The sequence below is a fragment of the Ambystoma mexicanum genome, chromosome 5q (assembly GCF_040938575.1).
Source record: "Ambystoma mexicanum isolate Mex_15411 chromosome 5q, UKY_AmexF1_1, whole genome shotgun sequence".
NCBI lineage: Eukaryota > Metazoa > Chordata > Amphibia > Caudata > Ambystomatidae > Ambystoma > Ambystoma mexicanum.
The window spans coordinates 941940579-941962693 of record NC_090933.1 but is presented as its reverse complement, the minus strand read 5'-3'; the positions used below and the strand labels follow the sequence as shown (position 1 = coordinate 941962693).

General features: G+C 50.8%; 1 protein-coding gene across 9 annotated transcripts in view; it reads left to right on the top strand.

Moving 5' to 3' along the window:
• Positions 1-22115, top strand: part of UBR5 (ubiquitin protein ligase E3 component n-recognin 5) — a 2447509-nt gene that overhangs the window by 420747 nt on the left and 2004647 nt on the right. For all 9 annotated transcript variants that reach the window (XM_069621460.1, XM_069621458.1, XM_069621459.1 and 6 more), the window contains one exon: positions 16127-16244. In XM_069621460.1, the coding sequence (XP_069477561.1) occupies positions 16127-16244 (118 nt within the window). The remainder of the gene's footprint in view (positions 1-16126; positions 16245-22115) is intronic.

The window sequence follows — 22115 nt, the reverse complement described above, 5'->3', positions numbered from 1 at the left end:
TGGTGGCGGGCTCATTACCTTCACCACACAGCACATGGTCTGTTGACTCACATCACTGTGTAGAACCAGATCAACCTGCTGGAACTACTAGCAGTATTCAAAGCACTTCTAGCTTTCGAAGTGCAACTGACAAACCAGTCGGTTCAAATTCTAACAGACAGTACCACTGCAATGTTTTAGATTAACAAAAAGGTGGGGCACACACTCCAAGTTGGTGCAGAAAATATGGAAATGGCCACTCAGACGGGGGGTATCCCTATCTTCCCAACACATTTCAGGGGTACTTAACACTCTAGCTCTTTGAGCAGACATCCCCTACCAGAGGAACACGAGTGCCCAGACTGTGTTCAGGTTCCCCCAGCTGGACTCCAAGGGGAACATCCTATGGATGAACTGGTCAGGGAAATTTGCTTACCGCCCCCTCCCCCTCTCCCACGACTATATTAATGAGCAGGATAGTCACCAAGATGCACAGAGAACAGAAGACGCTCATCCTTATTGCTCCCATGTGGACAAGACAGCCTTGGTAGCCACATCTGCGCAAACTGGCGATGTGCGATTCCCGTCAAACTCCTGTGTCAAACCAACCTGTTAGCCCAACACGGGGGGGGGAGGGGAGACAATGGTGCATCCTCAACCACACTCCATGAACTTGGCAGCATGGCTCCTGAAGTCAAGAGTTCAAACATCTTAATCTACCACAGCGGTGTATGGATGTCCTCAAGGAGGCACTGTTGGGTAAGTTTTGCACAGAATTGGTAAATATTCCTGACCTGGGTCAACCCCAGAACTTTTTGCTCTACTAGTGGGATATTTTTCCTTAAAACCTCAGTGAGTGGGAACCTTTTTCAACACTCACATAATCCTTAACTCTTTTTATGGGTGTAATTTTTAAGAGACTCCATAGTGTCTTTTTAAAGTTATCCTCTGTAACAACTTATTGGCAATAAGTGCCTGTTGTTGCTGGGTTGTCCTAGGAGCTCCCCTTTTAACTTCTTTTGCTAACCTTGACAGAACTACAGTTCCCAAGGGTCCCTTTTACATTTTATTCTGGGAAACCAGCACATCCCACCTTATGTGGAGTGCTGGGTGAGATGCAATGTATCCCCTTTCACATTAAGACTGTAACAATTCTGTTAGGGACAAGCTTACCTTCAATGGCTGGTGGCAGTGATACCTTGTATTTATTTGGCGCACCTTTACCACGGGCTGTGTTCAAAGCTGCAGTAAAGTCACCTAAGGGTGTCCTTTTACCAAATTGGCCCCGTCTTCTTTTTTTGCCATTTTAGTGTTTCTTGTTCCTTCCCCTGACATCCACGGTGGGAAATTCCTTTGCGTGATTTATAGCTTCGGCGGGAGTCCCCTGGACTCACTGCCCAGGCTATAGTCTGTCTGTGAGAGCAGGAAGTAAGGGAGTCCATAACTCCCCAGCCCTTTGTCTTACGCCTTTCTTGAATTGAGACAAATCCCAGTGGGAGCTGGCTGTCCTGATTGGACAACCAGACCACCCCTTCTTGTAAAATGCGGGGAGAGAATGCAGAGGTTGTGTTGCAATTCCTGATAAATACTGCAAACCTGGAAGCTGAAGAAAAGTCAACCACTGGAACCGAAGAGGAAGAGGAAGGGGAAGCGGCTGAAACTATTTTCCAGCAACCGGAGAGCCTGCTGTGTAACAGGAGCCTGCTGTAGCCCTTCCTCCCAATTGATGGGGACTCCGAAAACGACGACCCATAGCCTGGTGAGACTCACTAGACTCGAGAAGACCTGCATACTGAGCCATCCCACGCGTTGCTGTGACCATGTGTTGTTGCAATACCCTGGGACCTCAAGCTGCTGTGTGGTGCACGGTCTTCTGAATTCCGAATCTCGCTGAAACTGCGTGGCATCCGTGTGGATCTCCAGAGACACGAATAGAGTCCGAAAAGGTCCCCTCAACAGAGTGGTGTACCTTTGTAACGACGAGAATTCAACCGCGATTTTCTGTCTTCTGTGCTCCTTGAAAAGGCGCCAAATCCGCAGAACCACATTCAGCCGCAAGGGAAACCTTGCCTAGAGCCTTCTTAATCGATCCCTGCTGCGAAGTCCCTTCTGAGGTCTTGTTTTCAGTCACCGTGACAAGGAATCCACTGACTGGGTATTTTGGCTGCAGACTCTGAAGTCTTCCTGCTGCAAAACCTTCAAGGCTGAGGTACTGTGTTGGCTTGGGTATGTACTTACCTTAAGCCTGTTAGGATTTCTGTGTAGCCGTGGGTTTTCTCTAATGGGGAGGCCTCTCATCCAGTGCTCACAGTCCCACTGCTAGAATCCTGCTAGGGTGACTTCTGCGAAGCCCCTGCACCGTCTTCTAACCCTAGAAGTAAAGTACTCACCCATTTGCCCAGTTTTCTTAAGGAACTCCGACTTTTGCTACTAAAGAACATATTTTGACACTGCTTGTTGGTCACTATTCCTAGTGACACCCCCCTTCTGCCACTGAGAACACTCATGCTCCAAGAATAAGGGAAAGAATTTGAAGGGATTGGGCCTTTTGCCTAGAAAAGAAAATAAGTGTTTAAAAGTTACTTGTAAAGAGTTGGTTGGTAACTGTTATTCGAGGGGGATTGGGTGCTCTGACGTATTCCATATCTATGACGTATTCCATATCTATGCGTCCTGCGGTCGATTATGGCGATGCAGCGTCCCCGAGGACCACCTCCGACGGCCGACGTCAACCGATGTGATAAGTAGGACGCACGACGCCCATAGCCTCAGTTCTGTTTTTCCGCAAACGTGTTCGCTTCGTGAATCTCGGTACGCCTAAACTCTTTGGAGTTTGCTGTTTTCTTCTCGGTTCGTTGAACATGTCCGGTTTTTTGTGAAGACCTGTTCGTGGCGATGTCTACTTCGTCTTCAACCCCGCGTCCGGGCTTCAAGAAATGCAGGGACTGTGGGTCCAAGATGTCGTTCACGGACTCGCACGACGCCTGCCTCTGGTGCCTTGGGGTGGCCCACGATACGGACGACTGTATCGACTGCCAGTCGCTCAAGGCAAAGGCCTTGCGGGAACGCAAGAAGAAGCTGTCGGTAGGTCGGGCGTCTAAGCCCCAGAAGTCGAGGTCTTCGGGCTTTCGACGGATGACTCGAGGGGCGACTCTCCGCATCATCATCGTCGGAAGTCCAGTGGGTCTCCTTCCAGGTCTCGCCACTCCTCTGCCTCTTCGAGGCATTCCCGGAAGCGCCGGCATCGGTCTCCTTCCCCGTCTCCTTCCCCGTCCTCTTCCGAGGACTCCGCCCGTCGGCGGGTCGCTTATCCCTCCATGCAAGCGACACCGGAGGAATGGGCTTCCTTCGGGAAGCAGATGCTAGCGATTCTTGAATCGTAGGGCACCGGTCCGTCCGTGCCTCCGAGTGGGGTCGGTCGGCATGGCTCGCGGGAGAGGTCCCGCTTGGACAAGGGTAGCCATTCTCGCCATGCCCGTTCCAGGTCCCGGTCCTCGACGCGCTCGAGACCGTGTGATCCTGTGCCGTCTTCGAAGATGTCGTCGACGCCTGTGGCGCCGAGGTCGTCGACGATTTCTCTCGAGGCTCCGACTCCGAGGGGGTCGTCAACGCTGTCGGCACCTATGTCGTCGAGAGAAACGCTCGGAGCTCCGGCTTTGAGGCCTGTGTCGACGCCGTCGATGCTGGCGGCGCTGACGCCGATTCGCTTTACGCCGTTTCTGCCGACTCGTTCGGCGCCCTCGACGCCTTTCGAGGCGGTGGTATCGGAGGGGCCCTGTGGCATAGGGTTAGCCCCTAGAAAGGCTCTGGCTAAGGTCAGGCACTGCTTTGGTCCCCAGATGTCTTCCTCTCCCTGCCTGGAGTACATTTCAGAGGGTGATGAAGGCTCTGATGACGGCTTGGTTCCGGTTACGGTACTAGATGAGCTTATCTCGGGCCATAGCCAGTTTGATGACCTCAGGCAGTCACTGCATGATGCCAGTGGACGGTCACCTCTCCGGAGGTGGAGTTTTGTAGGCCAGAGCCTGGCACTCATGCCGATTCTTCAGACCGGCGCCTTATGTCTTGGGTCACCGAGTACTTGGGTTGGTCAGCTCCCCCAGGGGAGTTCGTTCAGGATGATCTCATGGACATCCTTGATCTTGGTCCCCCCACTGACCCGGTTTTGCCGTTTCATATGGCTCTGCAGAGAAGGGTGGCAGCGGCTTGGACTGCTCCGGAGAGTCTCCCGGCAGTGGGCAAGTCTTTGTAGCGAAAATACCGTCCAGCTAGTAGCAACCCCTGCTACTTGTCCAGGCACCCCACTCCGGAGAGTTTGGTGGTGCAGGCGGCTACGGCCCCGGCAAAGCAGGCATCGTATCCTACCATCCCTCCGGATAGGGACGACAAACGTTTTGACGGCTGGGCGAAGAAAGTGTTTTCTTCGGGGGGGTATGGCGCTTCAGGTGGCCAACTCCATATGTGCCTTGTCTCGTTTACAACACACTCTGTGGAACTGTGTTGTATTGGCGGCTGAACGTATTCCCGAAGGGGACGAATGGAATGGTTTCCTTGCTATGGTTCAGGATGGCAACGATGCCATGTGTGAGGCCGTTCAGTCGAGGTTGGACATGACAGATTGTGTCAGCCGGTCCATGGCGGCGAGCACCGTAATACGCAGGTTTGGGTTCTCTCTTGATGTGCAGTCCTGGCTCCTCAACATGCCCTTTGACGGTGAACATCTTTTTGGCAGCAAGGCTGACGAGAGCCTTGAGGTTGCAGACCTCTAAAGCTGCAGCGAAATGGCTGGGCGCTGCAGTTCGCCAACCTCTGCCTTTACGTCCTAGGGGACAGCAATGGAGGGGAGGTTCCTTTCGCGATTACTCGTCCTTCAGTAAAGCGAGGGGGCTAGCAGTCAAAGAGGCCATCGTAAGAGTGCCAGAGGTGGAAATAAAGGTACTCGAGGTGCCAAGGCCACTCGGGCAGTTGCCTCTTTGCCCTCGGGCAATGCCGCAGCCGCTACCACTCGGTCATGAGGCCAGGTCCCATGGTTCGCCGGTTGGGGGAAGGCTGGCGAGCCATTACTTCAGATGTGTGGGTTCTGGAGATCCTAACCCACGGCTACTGTCTTCCTTTTCGGCAGAGGCCTCACGACAATCCACCAGGGAATCTCTCTTTGAAGAGTCCGGATCCGCTCCTTGTGCAGGAAATTCAAGCCCCGCTGGAGAAAGGCGCCATGGAACTGGTGCCTGTAGCGGAGAGGAACAAGGGATGGTATTCCCCTTATTTTTTGATTTCGAAGTAAGACGGGGTATTGAGACCCATCATGGACTTGCGCGGTTTGAAAAAACTTCTCAGGAAGGACAAGTTCAAGATGGTTACTCTCAAGTCCTCCAGGCCTTTCAACTTCAGGACTGGTTGGTGTCTCTCGACCTCAAGGACGCTTACTTCCATGTGCCGATCCATCCCAAGCACAAGAAGTACCTGAGGTTCGCGGTTGGTGACTCGCACTTTCAGTTTCGGGTCCTGCCGTTCGGATTGACCTCTGCCCGAGGGTTTTCACCAAGCTCATGGTGGTGGTGGCAGCGCATCTCGGGAAAGGGGGGATTCACGTCTACCCCTACCTGGACGATTGGTTGATCAGGGGGAGCTCTCCCGAGCAAGTCCTGGATCACCTGTCCGTCACCTGCCACTCCCTTCACAAGCTGGGCTTCTCCCTCAATTTAAAGAAGTCCCATTTGACACCAACGCAGCGGCTCCAGTACATCGGAGCAGTGCTAGACACATCCCTGGGGCAGTGTTGTCCTCCCCAGGTGAGGGCTCTTCACATTCAGCAGATGGTGCACAAGTTTCAACTTGCCCAGAATCTCCCAGCATCCGAGTTCTTGAGACTGCTCGGCCTCATGGCATCCTGCATTCTTCTGGTGCCAGAGGCTCGTCTGCGGATGAGATCTTTGCAGTGGGCACTCAAGCTCCAGTGGTCTCAGTCCTCCGGCAGGCTGTCAGACCCTGTTCAGGTGCCGTCCTCGGTCGCCCAGGACCTTCTGTGGTGGGCCGTAGAAGGCAATCTGATGAAGGGGGCCCCATTTTGGCTGCCTCGGCCGGAGGTGACGATCGTGACGGACGCATCCCTCACGGGATGGGGAGCTCATGCCAACGAGTTGACAGTCAGCGGTTGTTCGTCTCCATCTGAGTCCAGACTCCATATCAATCTCTTGGGGCTGAGGGCCGTCAGGCTAGCCCTGAAGGCTTTTCTGCCGACTGTGCGAGGACAGTGTCTCCTGATTCTAACGGACAACACGGTGGCCATGCACTACCTCCACAAAAAGGGGGGGCAGGGTCACTTCCTCTGTGCAGGGAAGCGATGCAGCTCGAGTTCTGGGCCATCCAGCAGGAAGTATCGATCTCGGCTGTTCATCTGGCCCGAGACGGCGGACGCTCTGAGCAGGCAGAGTACGATCTTTCACGAGTGGGAGCTGGCTCAGAATATTCGCCTGGAGAACTTCGCCCTTTGCGTGACCCCTCAAGTGGATCTCTTCGCCTCCAATGTCAACCGGAAGTGCGAAAAGGTTTTGCTCGCAGGAATTTCCTCCAAAAGGAGCCTTAGGAGACGCGTTCGTGGTGGAGTGGTCATTCCCACTGCTGTACGCGTTTCCTCCTGTCCCCGTCATCCCGCAAGTATTGCAGAGGTTACGGAGGTTCGGTTCCCGGATGATCCTCATTGCTCCGGCGTGGGCCCGGAGGACGTGGTACCCGGACCCTCTCGACTTGTCCATCTGCCCTCCACGTCGTCTTCCCTACCGAGACGATCTGCTCTCACGGGAGGGGGGTCAGGTTCTCCATCCAGAGGTCAGATCCCTCAACCTTCACGCTTGGCTTCTGAAAGGTTGAGGTATAAGGATTGGGACCTCCCTGAAGAAGTGATGGAGGTGTTGCTCTCGGCCAGGCGGCCGGCAACAAAGTCTCTGTACCGTTGCCGTTGGAGAAAGTTCTGCAACTAGTGCAGAGTTAAGAATGTGGATCGTTTTTGAATGTGACATTCCCATGGTTCTGTCTTTTTTGTTTTCTTTGGCCCACAGGGGTTTGCAAGTGGGGACCATTAAAGGTTACCTGGCGGCGCTGTCCATATTTAAGCGCTCGTCTGAAGAGTGTTCCTATTTTAAGATTCCTTTAATTTCTCAATTTTAGAAAGGGCTCACTAATGTGTTTCCTCCGTCACCTTTTCTGGTGCCCGGTTGGGATTTGAACCTTGTTCTTAAGTTTCTTATGGGTGCTCCTTTTGAGCCTTTACATTCTTGCCCATTGAGACTGCTAACTCTTAAAACTGTTTTTGGTTGCAGTTCCGCTCGCAGAGTGAGTGAGTTACAGGCACTTTCAGTTAAGCCACCCTTCACTGTGTTTCATAAGGACAGGGTTGTCCTTAGAGTTCGTCCTTCTTTTCTTCCCAAGGTGGCTTCGGAATTTCATTTGAGCCAGAAGGTTGTTCTTCCGGCGTTCTCTCCTCCTCCACATCCTGGTAAGGAAGAGGAGAGGCTCCATAGGCTTGATCCTAGGAGAGCGTTGAGCTTTTACATTTCACGTATGTCCCGGGTCAGAGTGGACAATCAACTTTTCATTGGCTACACTGGAAAGCGTTTGGGACAAGCTGTGAAGAAACAGACTTTGTCTCGGATTATTTTAGCTATCTCCGAGTGTTACCGGGTGGTCCTATTCGTCACATCTGTGATGCAGCCACCTGGGCTTCAGTACATACTTTTGTACGTCACTGCTCCCTCGATTCCATCAGAGGGCAGGATCTGGCCTTTGGCAAGGCAGTCCTATATTCTGCAATTTGATTGGGCATGCTAAATTTGTGTTCTAAATTCTTTTCTCACCTCCTTGCTTGCTACTGCTTTGGGAGTCTGTCTTAGATATGGAATACGTCGGAGGACCCAATCCCCTCGAAGTACAAGTTACTTTCTTACCTGGTAACGTTCTATCAATGGGATGGTCCGACGTATTTCATATCGCTCCCTACCTTCCCCGCTGCAGAGTTTCTTTTGCGATTGCAGCTTGCGTTCCGCAAGGCCGTGTGTGCCTGACTGGCAGAAAACTGGTGGCACACCTTCTGGGGGAAAAAACTATAACTGAGGATATGGGCGTTGTGCGTCCTACTTATCACATCGAGTGACGTCGGCCGTCGGAGGAGGTCCTCGGGGACGGCGCATCGACGCAGAAGATTTTCCGAAGCAGCACAGCTGTGGACATTACCTGTCGTAGATATGGAATACGTTGTCGGACCACCCCATCGAAAGAACGTTACCAGGTAAGAAAGTAACTTGTTCTTCTAAGAGTGAACAGTTAGAAAAGTTCTTACTGTATGGATAGATAACATCTTTTCTTCCTTTAACTGTTTTGCCAGTCTAATAGAAAGTGGATGTGAAGGTATTTTACTCTCCTGTGATTAGGTTGTGCCTCTTCCCAAAAGGTAAGTGTTGGTTCACCAGATTAGTCCTTTGAGGGTAATTGTATGAGTGTCCTCCAATGGTTAGTATCACCAGATTAGTCCTGCCTGGGTCTTGCTTCCCCTGACTTGCTGCTAGCCTGTCCAGAATAAATCTACATTAGGTTGTTGCCTACCTATAATAACTTGAGTCATTCAGTAAAGTGTGACATTGGCTTTTACTTTTCACCTTCATTGTGAGATTAAAAAAAGTATGTGGGTTTTACTTACCTTGTGTTAGCTATGTGCCATCCAAAAATAAGTTAAGAGTTACTGCTTATCTCAATCTGGGGTTCCCTGATTTCAAAAGCACCTGTAATTGTATATTACATCCTTAGGTTTTACTCACCTAGTATAACTGTGTTATGACAAAAGTAGTTGTAGGTTTTTACTGCACCTAGAATAAGTGTTCTACTATTCACCAAACGTATATTGTCCAGTTGACTGATTAAGTGATTTGTGCTAAGAATCATTCTACAACTAGAAGGGTCTACTGCCCTTGCATTACTGAATGTAATGGTAAAAAGTAACCATTGTTCTCCAGCATGGGGTCTGGCATGGATTCACATGCTCATGAAAATTCCCGGTCAGGCTGGGAATCCTCAGTAAAGAAAAAATCAGTATCCATTTCGTTTCTGATCTGTCTTTCTTAGTAGTAACCAATTACTGGTCTCTGGGTCATACTGCCCTCTCCCTAAGCCCCGCCCCTGGCAGCCATCTTCAGATTTATACCGCACGTTCAAGTGTTGGGAGTCCTCATGCTATAGCTCTCGAGCTTTTACTGCGTTTTGTTCTTTTTGAAAGAGATTTCTCATTTTTTCGGTTTAATCGAGCCTCAAGCGCCACCGTTTCTACTTCAGATCAATGGGGACCCATTTCGGATTTTTCTACGCCCCTCAAGGGTGAGGTTTTCGTCGCGTTACGCTTCTTGGAGGATTCCAGAGCTTTTCTGAGGCCTACCTCGCGGACGAGAGGAACATGGCCCAGGAGAAGGGAAGCTCGACTCCCGGCAAACTGTTCAGGATCTGCCCTGAATGCAATCTACAGAATGTGTTCAAGGAGGATGAGCATTCGAAATGCCTATACTGCCTCCACGAGGACAAAACGCACGTGGAGAAGAACTGTGCGTTTTGCATGAACATGTCGGATCGGACTATGAGGGATCGTCAGACCAGTCTCTCCAACTGGCTGGAAGGCAAGAGCCCAGTAGGTGAGAAGTAGTAGTCAGAGCGGTCTTCTGAGTCCTGTGAGGGTGCCCTGGCGACGGGGGCCCACCAGAAGGCAAAGCACCGCGAGTCCGTGGGCACCGGGAGCGCAGAACGGTCTGGCTCCTCAGCTGCTAGGCAGGGTGCACCTTCACCTACGCCATGAACCACGAGCCAACGCTCTGGCTCGGGGAAGAGAAAATCCGAGAACCCGGCTAAGCTTCGGGAGAGGCCCTGGTCGATCTCGAAAGAACCGGCCGAAGGGGAGCAAGGCGGTGACCCTCGCCCTAATGTGAAGGCCTCAAGTGCACCCAAGGTGGTGAAGACCTTGATCCCGGCCAAGGCCTCAATTGAGGGAGTCGCTGCAGCCCTGGCAAAGCCTGTTGAGGCTACCCCAGTGGAGGCGACCTCGGGGCTCAGTTTCCCTGCCTCCGCGGAGGGTATCCTCTTTTAAGCCCATCTAGGACCCCCGTGAAGACCCTGGTGGAAAAGGTGGGGGGGGGGGGGGTCGGTGGCCGTTACAGACACGGGCACAACCTCCGAGGAGGAACTGACTTGAGAATTTGGAAGAGGCCCGGTCCCACGGGGGGGGAATCCCGATTAGGGGGACGATGAGAGCAAGGGTGGCGACGACGTTCCTGTGGAGGAGGAGCAACCGTTGCACCCGTCACGCCCGTCGTAGCCCGAGCCGCAGGATAACTTGGCGGCCATTTGGTCGGCAATCCAAGCCTTATGCACGGAGATAAGGACGAGACTGCCCCTACCCCCGATGGACAACCCAGCTGAACCGGGTCCGTCGGGAAGCCCTCCAAACAAGAGGAGAATTCGTCCAGCGCCCTTTCAGCCCTCATGGCCTTCTCAGCCTTTGTCGCCTTCCTCGGTTCCGAGGGATGACGCGGGAACATACACGGCCACGATGGGGACGGATGACGACGGCGGTGACGACCTCCCGTCTCGGATTCCCCGGGCTTCCACGCCCGATGAAATTGGCTCCTTCCACGCCATGATTGCCAGGGCATGCAAGCTTTTTCAGCTCTGCCCCGAAGAGAAGGAAGGCTTCCTCTACCAACGGCGCGAGGCCAAGATGACCGTCCTCACGGTGCCGTTGCTGGATTACATCTGGGACGAGGGACTTGCCCTCCTGAAGAACCCGTCCATTACACCTGCCAAGAGGGACCGGTACGAGAAGTAGTACCGGTTCCCCGGCGCCGCCCCGTTGTGCCTTAGGGCACAGCCGACCCGGATTCGGTCGTCTCAGCAGCGGCCAAGAAAAAAGCAGGGTTTGGGGGGGGGGCATCGGCTTCATCTTAAACTTTCCCTAACGGACAGCGAGGGAAAGAAACTGGACGCCATGGGACGAGTCATCTCGGCGGCGACGACGATCAAGGCGGCCAACGACAGGGAATTTGGTACAAGAACGCCCCCTGTTGGACTTCCTACCGGACGACAAGAGGGCAGAGGCCCTGGCGATCCTACAGGAAGGTGAGGTGGCATCGGACCACACAACGGTAGCCACGGATATTGCCGACACTGGTTTCCACCAATTGGGCAACAGCGTTTGCCTTAGACGGCGGGGATGGCTCAAGGCGACCGATTTCCAGCAAGACATGCAAGCCAAGGTTTTGGACATGCCCTTCACAATCTTTTTGGAAAGACAGTGGATGAGTCACTGCAGGCCATCAAGACCAACACAGACGGCTCGGGTCTTGGGAGTTCTGCAGCAACGGCGGCCGCCCTTTCGGAACTCCGGAGGCAAGCAAGGTGCCTCCAAAGGATTCGGCGGCGGCTCCTCGACGTACCGTCAGGCGGCCTGCTCCTTGTCGCAAGAATCTTACTGGGGACGAGGCCTGACGAGGCAAGTCAGGTGGATCTTGTCGCCAGGGAGGCCAAGCCGGCAAGGCTGCTTCAAGGCAAGACTGAACTGGCTGTTGCGTTGGGCCCCCACCGAAGCACCCCAGTGGGAGGCTAGCTGACAAAGTTCGTCAGCGTGTGGGAGTCAATCTCCACCGACCCTTTGGTTGCTGTATGCCCTGGCCCACGGGCACACTCTGGAATTTCCAAAGAAGTGCCCCTAAGTTCCTCCCGTGGCCAGGAAGGAAAACCACGTCCCTCAACTGCTGTTAGAAGTAAGGGCGATGCTCAAGAAATGAGCCATCAAGCTTGTCCCAAAGAGGCTCCGGGGCTCCGGAGTATACTCAAGATCCTTCCTCGTCAGAAAGAAGGGAGGATGGCGTCCCATCCTGGACCTGCGTCGACTAAAAAGATGCATCAAGGCACAGAAGTTCCGGATGGTCACCCTCCAGCACGTGCTGGCCCAGCTTGAGGAAGGCGACTTCCTATCGTTGTTGGATTTGGAGGATGCATACTTTCACATCCCCATACTAAAAGGACACTGATAGTTTCTCAGGTTCGTGGTCCAGGGACGGCACTACCAGTTCAAGGCCCTCCCATTCGGATTGAAGTCGGCGCCAAGGGTATTCACCAAGTGCCTAGCGCCAGTGGCGGCGCAGCTGCGCCTGCAGGGGATCCACGTCTACCCCTACCTGGACGATTGGCTCATCCGAGCAAGAACAAGTGAACTCGCCGTTGAACACACAGCAAAGACTGGCCGGCTGCTCATGGACTTGGGATTCTCCATCAACTTCCCCAAATCCCACCTGGCTCCGTCGCAGTTCACACTGTTTCTGGGAGCCAGGATCGATACAGTAGCGCGATTGGAACCGCCGTCGGAGGAAAGGATGAAGGCCATCCTGGGCAAGGTGGTTCTTCAAGTCCCTTCTCGGGATGATGTCCTCATGCATCTACCTGGTGCACCTCTGCAGGCTTCGGATGCGCCCTCTACAGGAGTTCCTCGACGCCCGTTGGATGCAAGCGACGGGCAGCTTCGAGGACAAGATCTGCTCAACAAAGTATTCCGCTAAGCAATTCGGTGGTGGGGATCCCGTGCGCCTCCCGCGGCGGGCACAGACTTTCAGACCCCAGCACACCAGGTAACGGTGATGACGGATGCCTCCCTGGAGGGGTGGGAGGCGCACACAGGAGATCTTCACGCGAGAGTCTTCTGGCTCCCGGAGGAGAGGATGCTCCACATCAACATACTGGAGCTCTGCGCAGTGTTCTGGGCCCTCGGGTCGTTTCTCCCGTCCCTCAAGGGCAAGGTGGTGAGGATCTTCACCGACAACACCACCACAATGTTCTACATCCGGAAGCAGGTAGGAACAAGATCCCCAGCCCTGTCCAAGGAAGCCCAGGATCTGTGGCACTGGGCCATGCCCAGGGGATGTTTCTGGTACCCTTTCATCTGGCAGGGACAAACGCAATCGCCGACTGCGCTCGTGCCACGAGTGGGAACGGCGTCAGGATCTAGTGGATCGACTCAATGATGGGGCAAACCCCAGATCGACCTGTTCGCGACAGCGACGAACTCCAAGTGCCAGAGGTTCGCAAGCAGGTTTTCGCCAGCCGAGGAGCATGGTTGATGCTTTCTAGTTCCCCTGGGACGGCCTGTTCCTGTATGCGTTCCCTCCGTTGCCGTTGCTACCGCAACTCGTCCACTAGCTCAAGAGGTCCCGGTGCAGGATGATCCTCGTCGCATCTGCGTGGCCGAGGCAGATCTGGTTCCCAGACTTGTCCAGTCAAACTGTCGACAGACGCAGATCTTCCCTCCAGAGAAGGAGGCGCCATCCTTCATCACAACCCGGAGTCGCTGAACTTGCAGGCCTGGCTCCTGCAGCACTAGAGTTTGGAGGGTACAATATCCTGGCGGACTGCAGAGAGGTTCTTGCAAAGGCCAAGGCGTCCTCAACTCTCAATTGCTACGGACACAAGTGGAAGAGGTTCTCCCTCTGGTGCCGTGCACAGAAGATTAACCCTCTACGGATTACGGCCCCTCAAGTGCTACCGTACTTACTGTCGCTGGCCAAAGCTGGACTAGCTCATGCTTCCATCAAGATACATCTGGCAGCAATTTCCCGATACACCAGAACTGCAGGACGGTCATCCCTGTGGTCTCATCGCCTGGTGAAGGAGTTTATGAAAGGACTGTTCAGATTGTTCCCGCCGGTGAAGGCTCCAGCCCCGGCATGGGAGCTCAATGTGGTGCTGATCAGGCTCATGGGCCCGTCATTCGAGCCTTTGCATTTGGCTCAGTTGAAGTTCCTGTCGTGGAAGACAGCGTTCCTTGTGGCCATCACTTCCGCACGACGCGTGGGAGAGATTCAGGCCCTATCCTGCAAGCCTCCATACTTGATTTTTCACGAGTCGACGGTGTTGCTGAGGACGCACCCCTCCTTCATGCCCAAGGTGCCGTCGGACTTCCATCTCAACAAGCCCTTGGTGTTACCAGTTTTCTTCCTGTCGCCTTCATCGCCAGCCGAGAGGACTTTGCACTCGCTAGATGTAGCTAGAGCGCTGAAGTTCTACGTGGACCGAACAAAGTTTTTGGAAGACATCCCAGCTGTTTGTGAACTTTGGACCTCTGAACCAAGGGAAGGCTCTCTCGAAGGCTTCCATTTCCAGATGGCCCTGCGGCTGCATCATGCACTGTCATCGGTTGGCAAACCGACCGTTGCCCGGCCGTCCGAAAGCCCATTCAACCAGAGCGATCGCTGCTACCACGGCGTTCTTGTCTGGTGTACCCTTGCTGGACATCTGCAGGGCTGCTACATGGAGGTCGACGCACACCTTCACGAGATTCTGCTGCGTCGACCGGGATTCCAGGGAGGAGTCCAGAGTCGGCGAGGCAGTGCTGCGCAACCTGTTCGCATGAAGGTAGGCCTGGTCAGGAAGTAAGAGTTGTTTAATGTTGAGTCTATGTAATGCTTAAGGTTGACCCTTTGCCACCTCCCGTGGTTGTGCATGTTTGTACTGCTATGTATTCTTATATTCATCAGCATGCGAATCCATGCCAGACCCCATGCTGGAGAAAGGAACAAGTTACTTACCTGTAACTGTTGTTCTCCAGCATGGGTCTGGCATGGATTCACATGCAAACCCTCCCACCTACCCCTCTGCTGCTCTTCGCTTGTTCATACTGCCACTTTATGTGCTACCAAATCTGAGGATGGCTGCCAGGGGCGGGGCTTAGGGAGAGGGCAGTCATTGGCTGGGGGCAGTATGACCCAGAGACCAGTGATTGGTTACTTCTAAGAAAGACAAATCAGAAACTAAACTGATACTGATTTTTTTCTTTACCGAGGATTCCCAGCCTGACGGGGAATATTCATGAGCATGTGGATCCATGCCAGACCCATGCTGGAGAACAACAATTACACTGGATGTGTATGACAAGGTTTTGACTTCCCTAGAACTACTGTTGGGTACTTCAAATAAGGTCTATACTTGGATCTGTGTACTTTAAAGTATAGTGTTGTGTTTTTATACTCTGATTTCATATAATATTCTAGTGCTTTCTTATCCCTAGATTTATCTGGGCCTACCTGTATTTAAATATTTTTACAATACAAAGTATTTCAGTGTTTGAATCATTTGTATTACAATTTAATTTGTACTGATTCTGCAGCCCTCTCTCCCTCCTAAATTGAGCCTGGCTGCTCTATGCTACCTACCATATACTCGGGTGGTACAGCCTTATACTAAGAGTGGGGACATGTACTGCCTCAGTTGAATGGTTTTAATAAGCCCTTAGTTAACTGTCCTAACAGCTACCTACATCCCTTCCCCCGCCCCCTCCTTAGATAAGCCTGTCTGTTCAGCTATTGCTACCAACAAAATGTGTGGTTCAGGCCTATACTAAGAATTAAAGCCACGTGTTCCAAGTATGAATCTTCTAAAGTACTAGCTAAGGTGGACTTTTGTAAACTCCCTAATATGTAATATATGTAAAGTACATAAGTACAGGGTGCAAAACTTGTAATCTACTAGCCAACTATGTCACTCGCCACCTCAATTCTATTCATACAGCACACCATATCTTACTTGTCAAATATCACTAGCCAATGGCTAGTAAAAACTTTGCTTCCTGGTAAATGTTTGCTTTTTGTAGAGGGAAGTGTGTGAACTAATTTTAACTTTTTCATCCTTGCCCCCCCCACCCCCCTGTCTACGAGTTAAGCTTTGCTGCTCTGTTATGTAACGTTAAGAAAGGTTTGACAGTTTTGATTTCATATCTTGTCAAGTTTAAGGCAAAGTGTTTGTAGTTCTTTAAACAGACGATTTTACAAAGCTTGCTTAACATAAACATTTGTTGGTGATACTGTGAATGAGTACAAGTTACCCACCTTAAAAAATGGGCTCCTGGCAGTTTCTAAATTGTGTAACATATTTAATTTCTTGCTTATGTTTCATGTGAAGTTAAATCCATAAACGCTTATAAGGCATTGTGACAAGTAACCCTTTCTATGAAACTATATTTTAATTTTAACACATGTAATGTTACTTATCCATTCCATTGCTTACACTTTTCACCCAGTCGTGTAATTTAATGTGAAATGTGTAGTTCACTAAATGTTTTTCTTTGTAGGGGGGTTGTTCCGTTTAGCCAGAGAAAGAAAATGCTTGAAAAGGCACGAGCAAAAAATAAAAAGCCCAAGTCAAGTACAGGCATTTCGTCAATGCCAAACATCACAGTTGGGACCCAGGTAACAGCCATTACTTTCTTAAGCATATCTATTTTTTCAATAATTTTGTGATTCATGTTGCAATATAGCATGTCGATTTTATAGTAGTATTTATGAAAGGATCAAAAGCAGAGAGTGGGTGGACAGGTGAGTGGTATGGTGAGAATCTTTGCAGTATGTAATTGAGATGAAAATGAACATTGGACTTATGGGCTTTAAAATTATGTGCAACAGTATTGGGAAAGATTGAATGGAAGAACACTTGTAATATAGCCAACGTTCCTTGGAGAATTGTGATCTTTCTAAACTAGAGGCCCTGAAGTGGGCTGGGCAAGCAGGTGGAACTTCAATATGCGTGCAAGTCCTGGTTAAAATAGCATAAGTGTGCGGGCAGATGTGGCAGTTGGAGCGAACCAGTGAACACAAACCAGATCACTGACCAATATGGTTAAGAGCACCAAGGAAATCCCTGGCATAAGCCACTCATTTTAAACAGAGTGGAGAGTCCCAGTGGAACATACACATATGTGTCAACCTCCTGGGAACAACCAGTGAGGTCCCTGAACAGGTGGCTACACAAACTCATGGATATAGTTTCACAAGGATGGGAAGTAGTAAAGGATCTGCCATAGTACTATCCAAAAATCAAATTATGAAAAGCTGATAGTTTGTGGATTTTGAACGGCACTGAGGATGTGTTGGAATCCACCATGATCCTGATAGCCCTAAGATGCAGAGAGAAATTAAGTTTGGGGGATAGGCTGCAACATGGAGAAGACCAAATGATTTCCCAGACCTAGCGTAACTTTTTCAGAGGCACACTGAATCGATCACCAGAAATCATTGTTTCTGCCTACGCTCCCACCCCATTTGTCTTCTGCACATTTCTCAATCTCACCGATAGCTTCTGTTAAGAATGATTTTCTGTATATGCCGTGTGGACAAATTTTGATGTTACCACTCTATTCTGGTGGGCAGGGAAAGAGCGGTCTAGCCAAAATATTTTAAGGTAGTGTGACTGAGAAGTAATGCTTATACCTTGTAGAGTGAGTGGTGAACGGTTCAGCACAAACAGAGCACTCTTAATATCACAAGTTGGGCAGAATATATAAAAATACAATTATTTATTTAGGCCATGGACAATTTATCAACTAAACACTGGATGTGAGTAAATCACTAAACTCTTAAATACATTCATCATTGAAGTGCTATAGCTACAGAGCACCAATCCTTTACTTTTAAACGCAGTTAGATCAGCAAAAGAACACAGTAATGTAGCAAAGCAAGTGAAGAAAGAGCTAGGCAAGTAACCCAATTAGAGAAGTGGTATGAAGGCAGAAAGGAGGTATAACAATTCATACCTTTTATAATCCAGTTCTAAGATTTAAGTCACTTCCTAGGAGAGATGGGGCCACTTGCAGAAGGCTAGAATTCTTGAAACTAGTTTTGGACAAGGTTTGTCTCTGCCAACAGGTGTTTTAGAAGTGTTTGAGTTTAAGAACAGTTAAAGTTCATTGGAGACCTCTATCAATCGGCTGATTTCTGCACTCTTTTGCCACTGAAACTTACCCTCCCCCTGAAGCACTGGCTTGTGCACACCCTCCTTAAGCCTACTGCCGATCCTTTTTGTCCGGCAAACTACCACCCGATCTCGATCACTCCTTTCCTGGGCAAACACCTGGAAAAGCTGGCCATCACCAACTTACTTTCCATACTGAATCTGCTGGTGTCTCCATGACCACCAGTCTGGCTTTAAAGCAGCCAGAAGCACGGAAACTGCTCTCCTGAACACCTGTGAAGCTTTCGACACGGCATCTGATCAACAGTCTCCGAGACAACCTGGGCATCGCAGATCAGGCCCTAGACTGGTTGGCCTCCTTCCTCTCCGATCGACCCTCTGAGGTCCAAATGGGGTCCTTGCTCTCCACCACCCCCTCTCTCTCCACAAATGGTGTTCCCCAGGGCTCTAACCTCTCTGCATGGCTCTTCAATCTTTACTTTGCAACTCTGGCCCACCTCATCTCTACCTTCTCTCCTAACTATCCATGTTATGCAGATGACACACGGCTCTCCTTCAAGTTCCCCCCCAGCCTCCTCTCTCGCTCATTCCTGACTGTTTATCCACGATTCAGGAATGGTGTGCCTCCAACTATCTCTGCCTTAATGCCTGTAAGACTGAGATCCTTCTCATTGGGACCCCTTGTTAGGCAAGATTGTATGCAGTACCCTTTGGGTGCACTACAGCAACCCTGACCACCTGGCAATAGGAACCCAACCTTTTGTAAAGTAAAGGTCTATACTACATAGGTCGGTAGCGTGTTGATCAGTCAGAGGGGTCAATGTGAGCTGTAGGGGAGTTGCACAGAGATTCAGTGACAAGTATTCAAATAAACTCTTACACACAAGGTTTCTTAAATAAACAATTTATCAGTCATTTAGAATAAGCCTTCTTTAGAAGGGAGCAATATAACGGGAACACTCAAAGCTACTTCAAAACACACACTTTAGAGTTTGTCAAGGGGAAAGATGAACATGACCTAACGAGATCTCCTAAATATTCTCAAAGCAGTTAAGTACTTTTGTAAACGCCCCAATGCTAAGTTAGTAACCCTTTCCTGAAGGAACACCAACCACATTCGCAGAGAGAAGAGTCATTCAGAGAGCCAGATTAAGCCAAAGTCAATTGAGCAAAACTGTAGGTGAAACTGAAGCACTTCTCAGAGGTAAGTCAGTCTTGCACAATGTTTTAAGTCTTTGTAGAAGGAATTAAAAGTAGGGCCACAAGCTGTTTAGGCTTGTGGGGTAAAGAAGCGATCAGCAACTCTACAGAGCAACCACAACAAGTCTCACCAACGGAGAACAAGTGTAGTTACATAACAAGAGGTAAGTTCCCTCAGACTTTACAATAACTTTTGGATTGAAGAAAAGTGCAGCAGATGACTTCTGTTCCTGTGCAGATCTCACTGTTCCTGGCCTCAGTCGTGGGGACAAAGAGGGAGCTCTTCAGGGGACTACTGCACTGCAATGGGACGGTCACCCCTCGCAACCGGCAATCTTCAAACAAGTGGCACTTCAGTGTTTCAGCTCCTCGCGACTACTGCAAATAACACAGCGGTTTCTGGCTGTTAAGATGGACTTTCCTTGCTTCTGAGGTCCAGCACTCTGAGGTGGCTCAGGCTCGGTCTGTCCTGCTTCTTGGGAGTCCGGAGAATCTTCCTGGAGCTCTTGGCCAACTTAAAAGCAACGCACACAAACTGGTGTTCCTCTCACTGCCATTTCAGTTTCCAGCAGCAACTCTGTGGAAATGCAACCAGCTCCGAGAAAATGTCCAGGTGGCTTACTTTGGAGTTGATTGGTCCCACCAACTCAAGGGGAGAAGTCCTTGCAGGTGCTTCTGTCGATGTGAAATTTGGAGTTTCAACACAACCGGGCTTCACCGGGCAAACAAACAGTCCAGAAGCTGGAGTAGGCGTCCTCTTAGAGTTCTTCTTCGGTTCCTTTGTCCAGTGGTCAAAGGCCTGGCCTTTTATTCAGTTCTCTCCCATTCATTCCTTCCTAGCTGTCGGTCATCCAGCAGGGTGGCTCTCCTTGCTGGACAGTCAGCCGGCCAATCACTACAGAGTGCATTTGGGTCTCCTAGGAGACTAAGCATAGGTAGTGTCGGGCACCTCCCTCACTTCCTGCACACCCCAGATACCAGACACCCTGGTGCCAGAGGCGGGCTTCACTCATGAATCCCGTCAAAGGCAAAGCGGACAAAGGGACCAAACCTGGTTTGGCACGCAGAGTAAATCTCAAGAAGGACATTTTCAAGAAGAAACGGAGAAAAACAAGACTGCTGCCATTTTGACAAAAATGGCACCCTTGAGCGCTTTTACTGCTGCTGCAAACGCAGCACACGGTAAATGCACACCACAGTAGTAAAAGGTAAACCACTGCCACCAGCCATTAATCGAGGAACTGGTAACATAAAAATGTTACATGAGAAGCTAGGCAAGGTTGATACTAAGTAACCCCTCCAGCACCCTATTGTAAGATAATATTTGCTGGGTCTAGAAAGTTACAAATGGAAGTAAAGTCAATTTCACTTTACTGCTCTGGGAAACAGTAGTTTATCCCAGAGAAGGTATTTAAACCTTTGGGAAATATGAAAGACTTCCCTGTGCCACTGCACTGAAGGTGCTATGTGACGCAATGTGAAAGATGCCTATGGAGTTTCAGACTCCACAACCAAGAGAAAGTGTTCAAAATCACATTAAAATGGGGAAAAGGGTCTTGCTCTCTCCAGGTTAAAAAATCAAGTCCTCAAAATCCAGCAAAGTTGCTGGGGGTTTCTAAGGTGAAGGGAATTAGCACATTTCTGAGAATTCTCCCTAAGACCCCAGCTCTCGCTTTCCCTCTTTCACTCTGCTGCCCTCTAACTGCGCCTTCTTGCGAGGCAAACAACCTTGGTGTCATTTTAGACTCCACCCCCTCACATAACGGACATCTTGTTAGGGAGAATTCACGTTTTTGTGCCAATTCCCTTCAACCTTGGACTGCCAGCTCTTTTGCTGAACTTTGGGAATTTTTTATTTTCACCCTGGAGAGAGTGAGCCTTGTTTTTCCCCCCTCACTCTCTCGTATTTTGATCTGATTTCGATTGCGATTCCTTTGTTTTTGGAATCTTTTTTTTCTTTTTAACTTTTATTATAAAGCTTGGCAGCAAAACACAGGCGAACAGCGTCAGGCAGTTACAATATGAAAACGGTGTACATAAAGTAGGTGCGCAGAGGTTACTACACATGATGGAACAATCAAAGAACACAGTCACAGCGTGGAAAGGGCAACAGGAAACTATGATAGGGGTGAGGACCCAAGCTGGTGGGGGGAAGCGGGTGGGGGGGGGGGGCATCCGGTGTCTCGACGAGATCGGACATGTAAGAGCGGAACCTGAGCCAAATATTTCTAGGCCTGGAGTGGGTGGGTTGCATATGGGACCAGGCTTCCTCAGAATCCGAGGCCCACGTGACCGCTCTAGCCATTGGGCGTGCGTGGGAGGTGAGGGGCGAAGCCAGCAGAGCAGGATGGAGCGCACCGCGAGAAGCAGGCAGAGGCCAGCTAGTTTCTTGGAATCACGGGAGAGGCCTGGGAGGTCGTGAAAGAGGCATACCACCGGGGAGGGGGCAATGGGATGGTCGATCAAAGCGGATACTGTCGAGCAAACAGCCTCCCAAAACTGTAAGAGGCGGGGGCAGGACCAAATCATGTGTATTTAGTCGGCATCGTCCTGGCCGCATTTGGGGCAGCTGGCAGGGTGATCACCGGACATGCGATGTAGTCTGATCGGGGTGTAGTGAAACCTATGTAGTACTTTGAACTGAATGAGTTTAAACCGGGAGTTGAAGGAAACTCGATGTGTGCGTTCGCATAGGTGTGCCCAGCGCTCAACCGACATCTCAACACCGAGGTCTGCCTCCCAAGCACGCTTCAGTTTAGCAAAGTCTGGGACAGATCTGGATTGTAACATAGTATATAGCCTAGAGATCTTGCCCCTCATGGGCCCGGGGGAGGAGAGCTCCTCAATGGCAGGGTCGTCCGGTGGCAATGCAGGGAACCCTTGGTAATTACGCTTAAGGGTCCTACGGAGGGATGTATATTGGAGCCATACACTCTGGTCGCTTCTCAAGGGCAAGGGGAGATTGGGCCATTCAACAAATATACCCTGGTCAAACACGTCTCGTAGCAGCTCGTAGCCCGCCTCCGCCCAGCGGCGAACCGTGCCTGGTGGAACCCGCGGGACCCCTGGGAGAAAATTCCAAAGAGGGAGGTTACCGTGGAAGGCGTAGGCAGTTCCAGTCAGCTTCCACATTTTCGCTAATGCGATGGCTGTGCAGGCGACCGGGCTCTGTG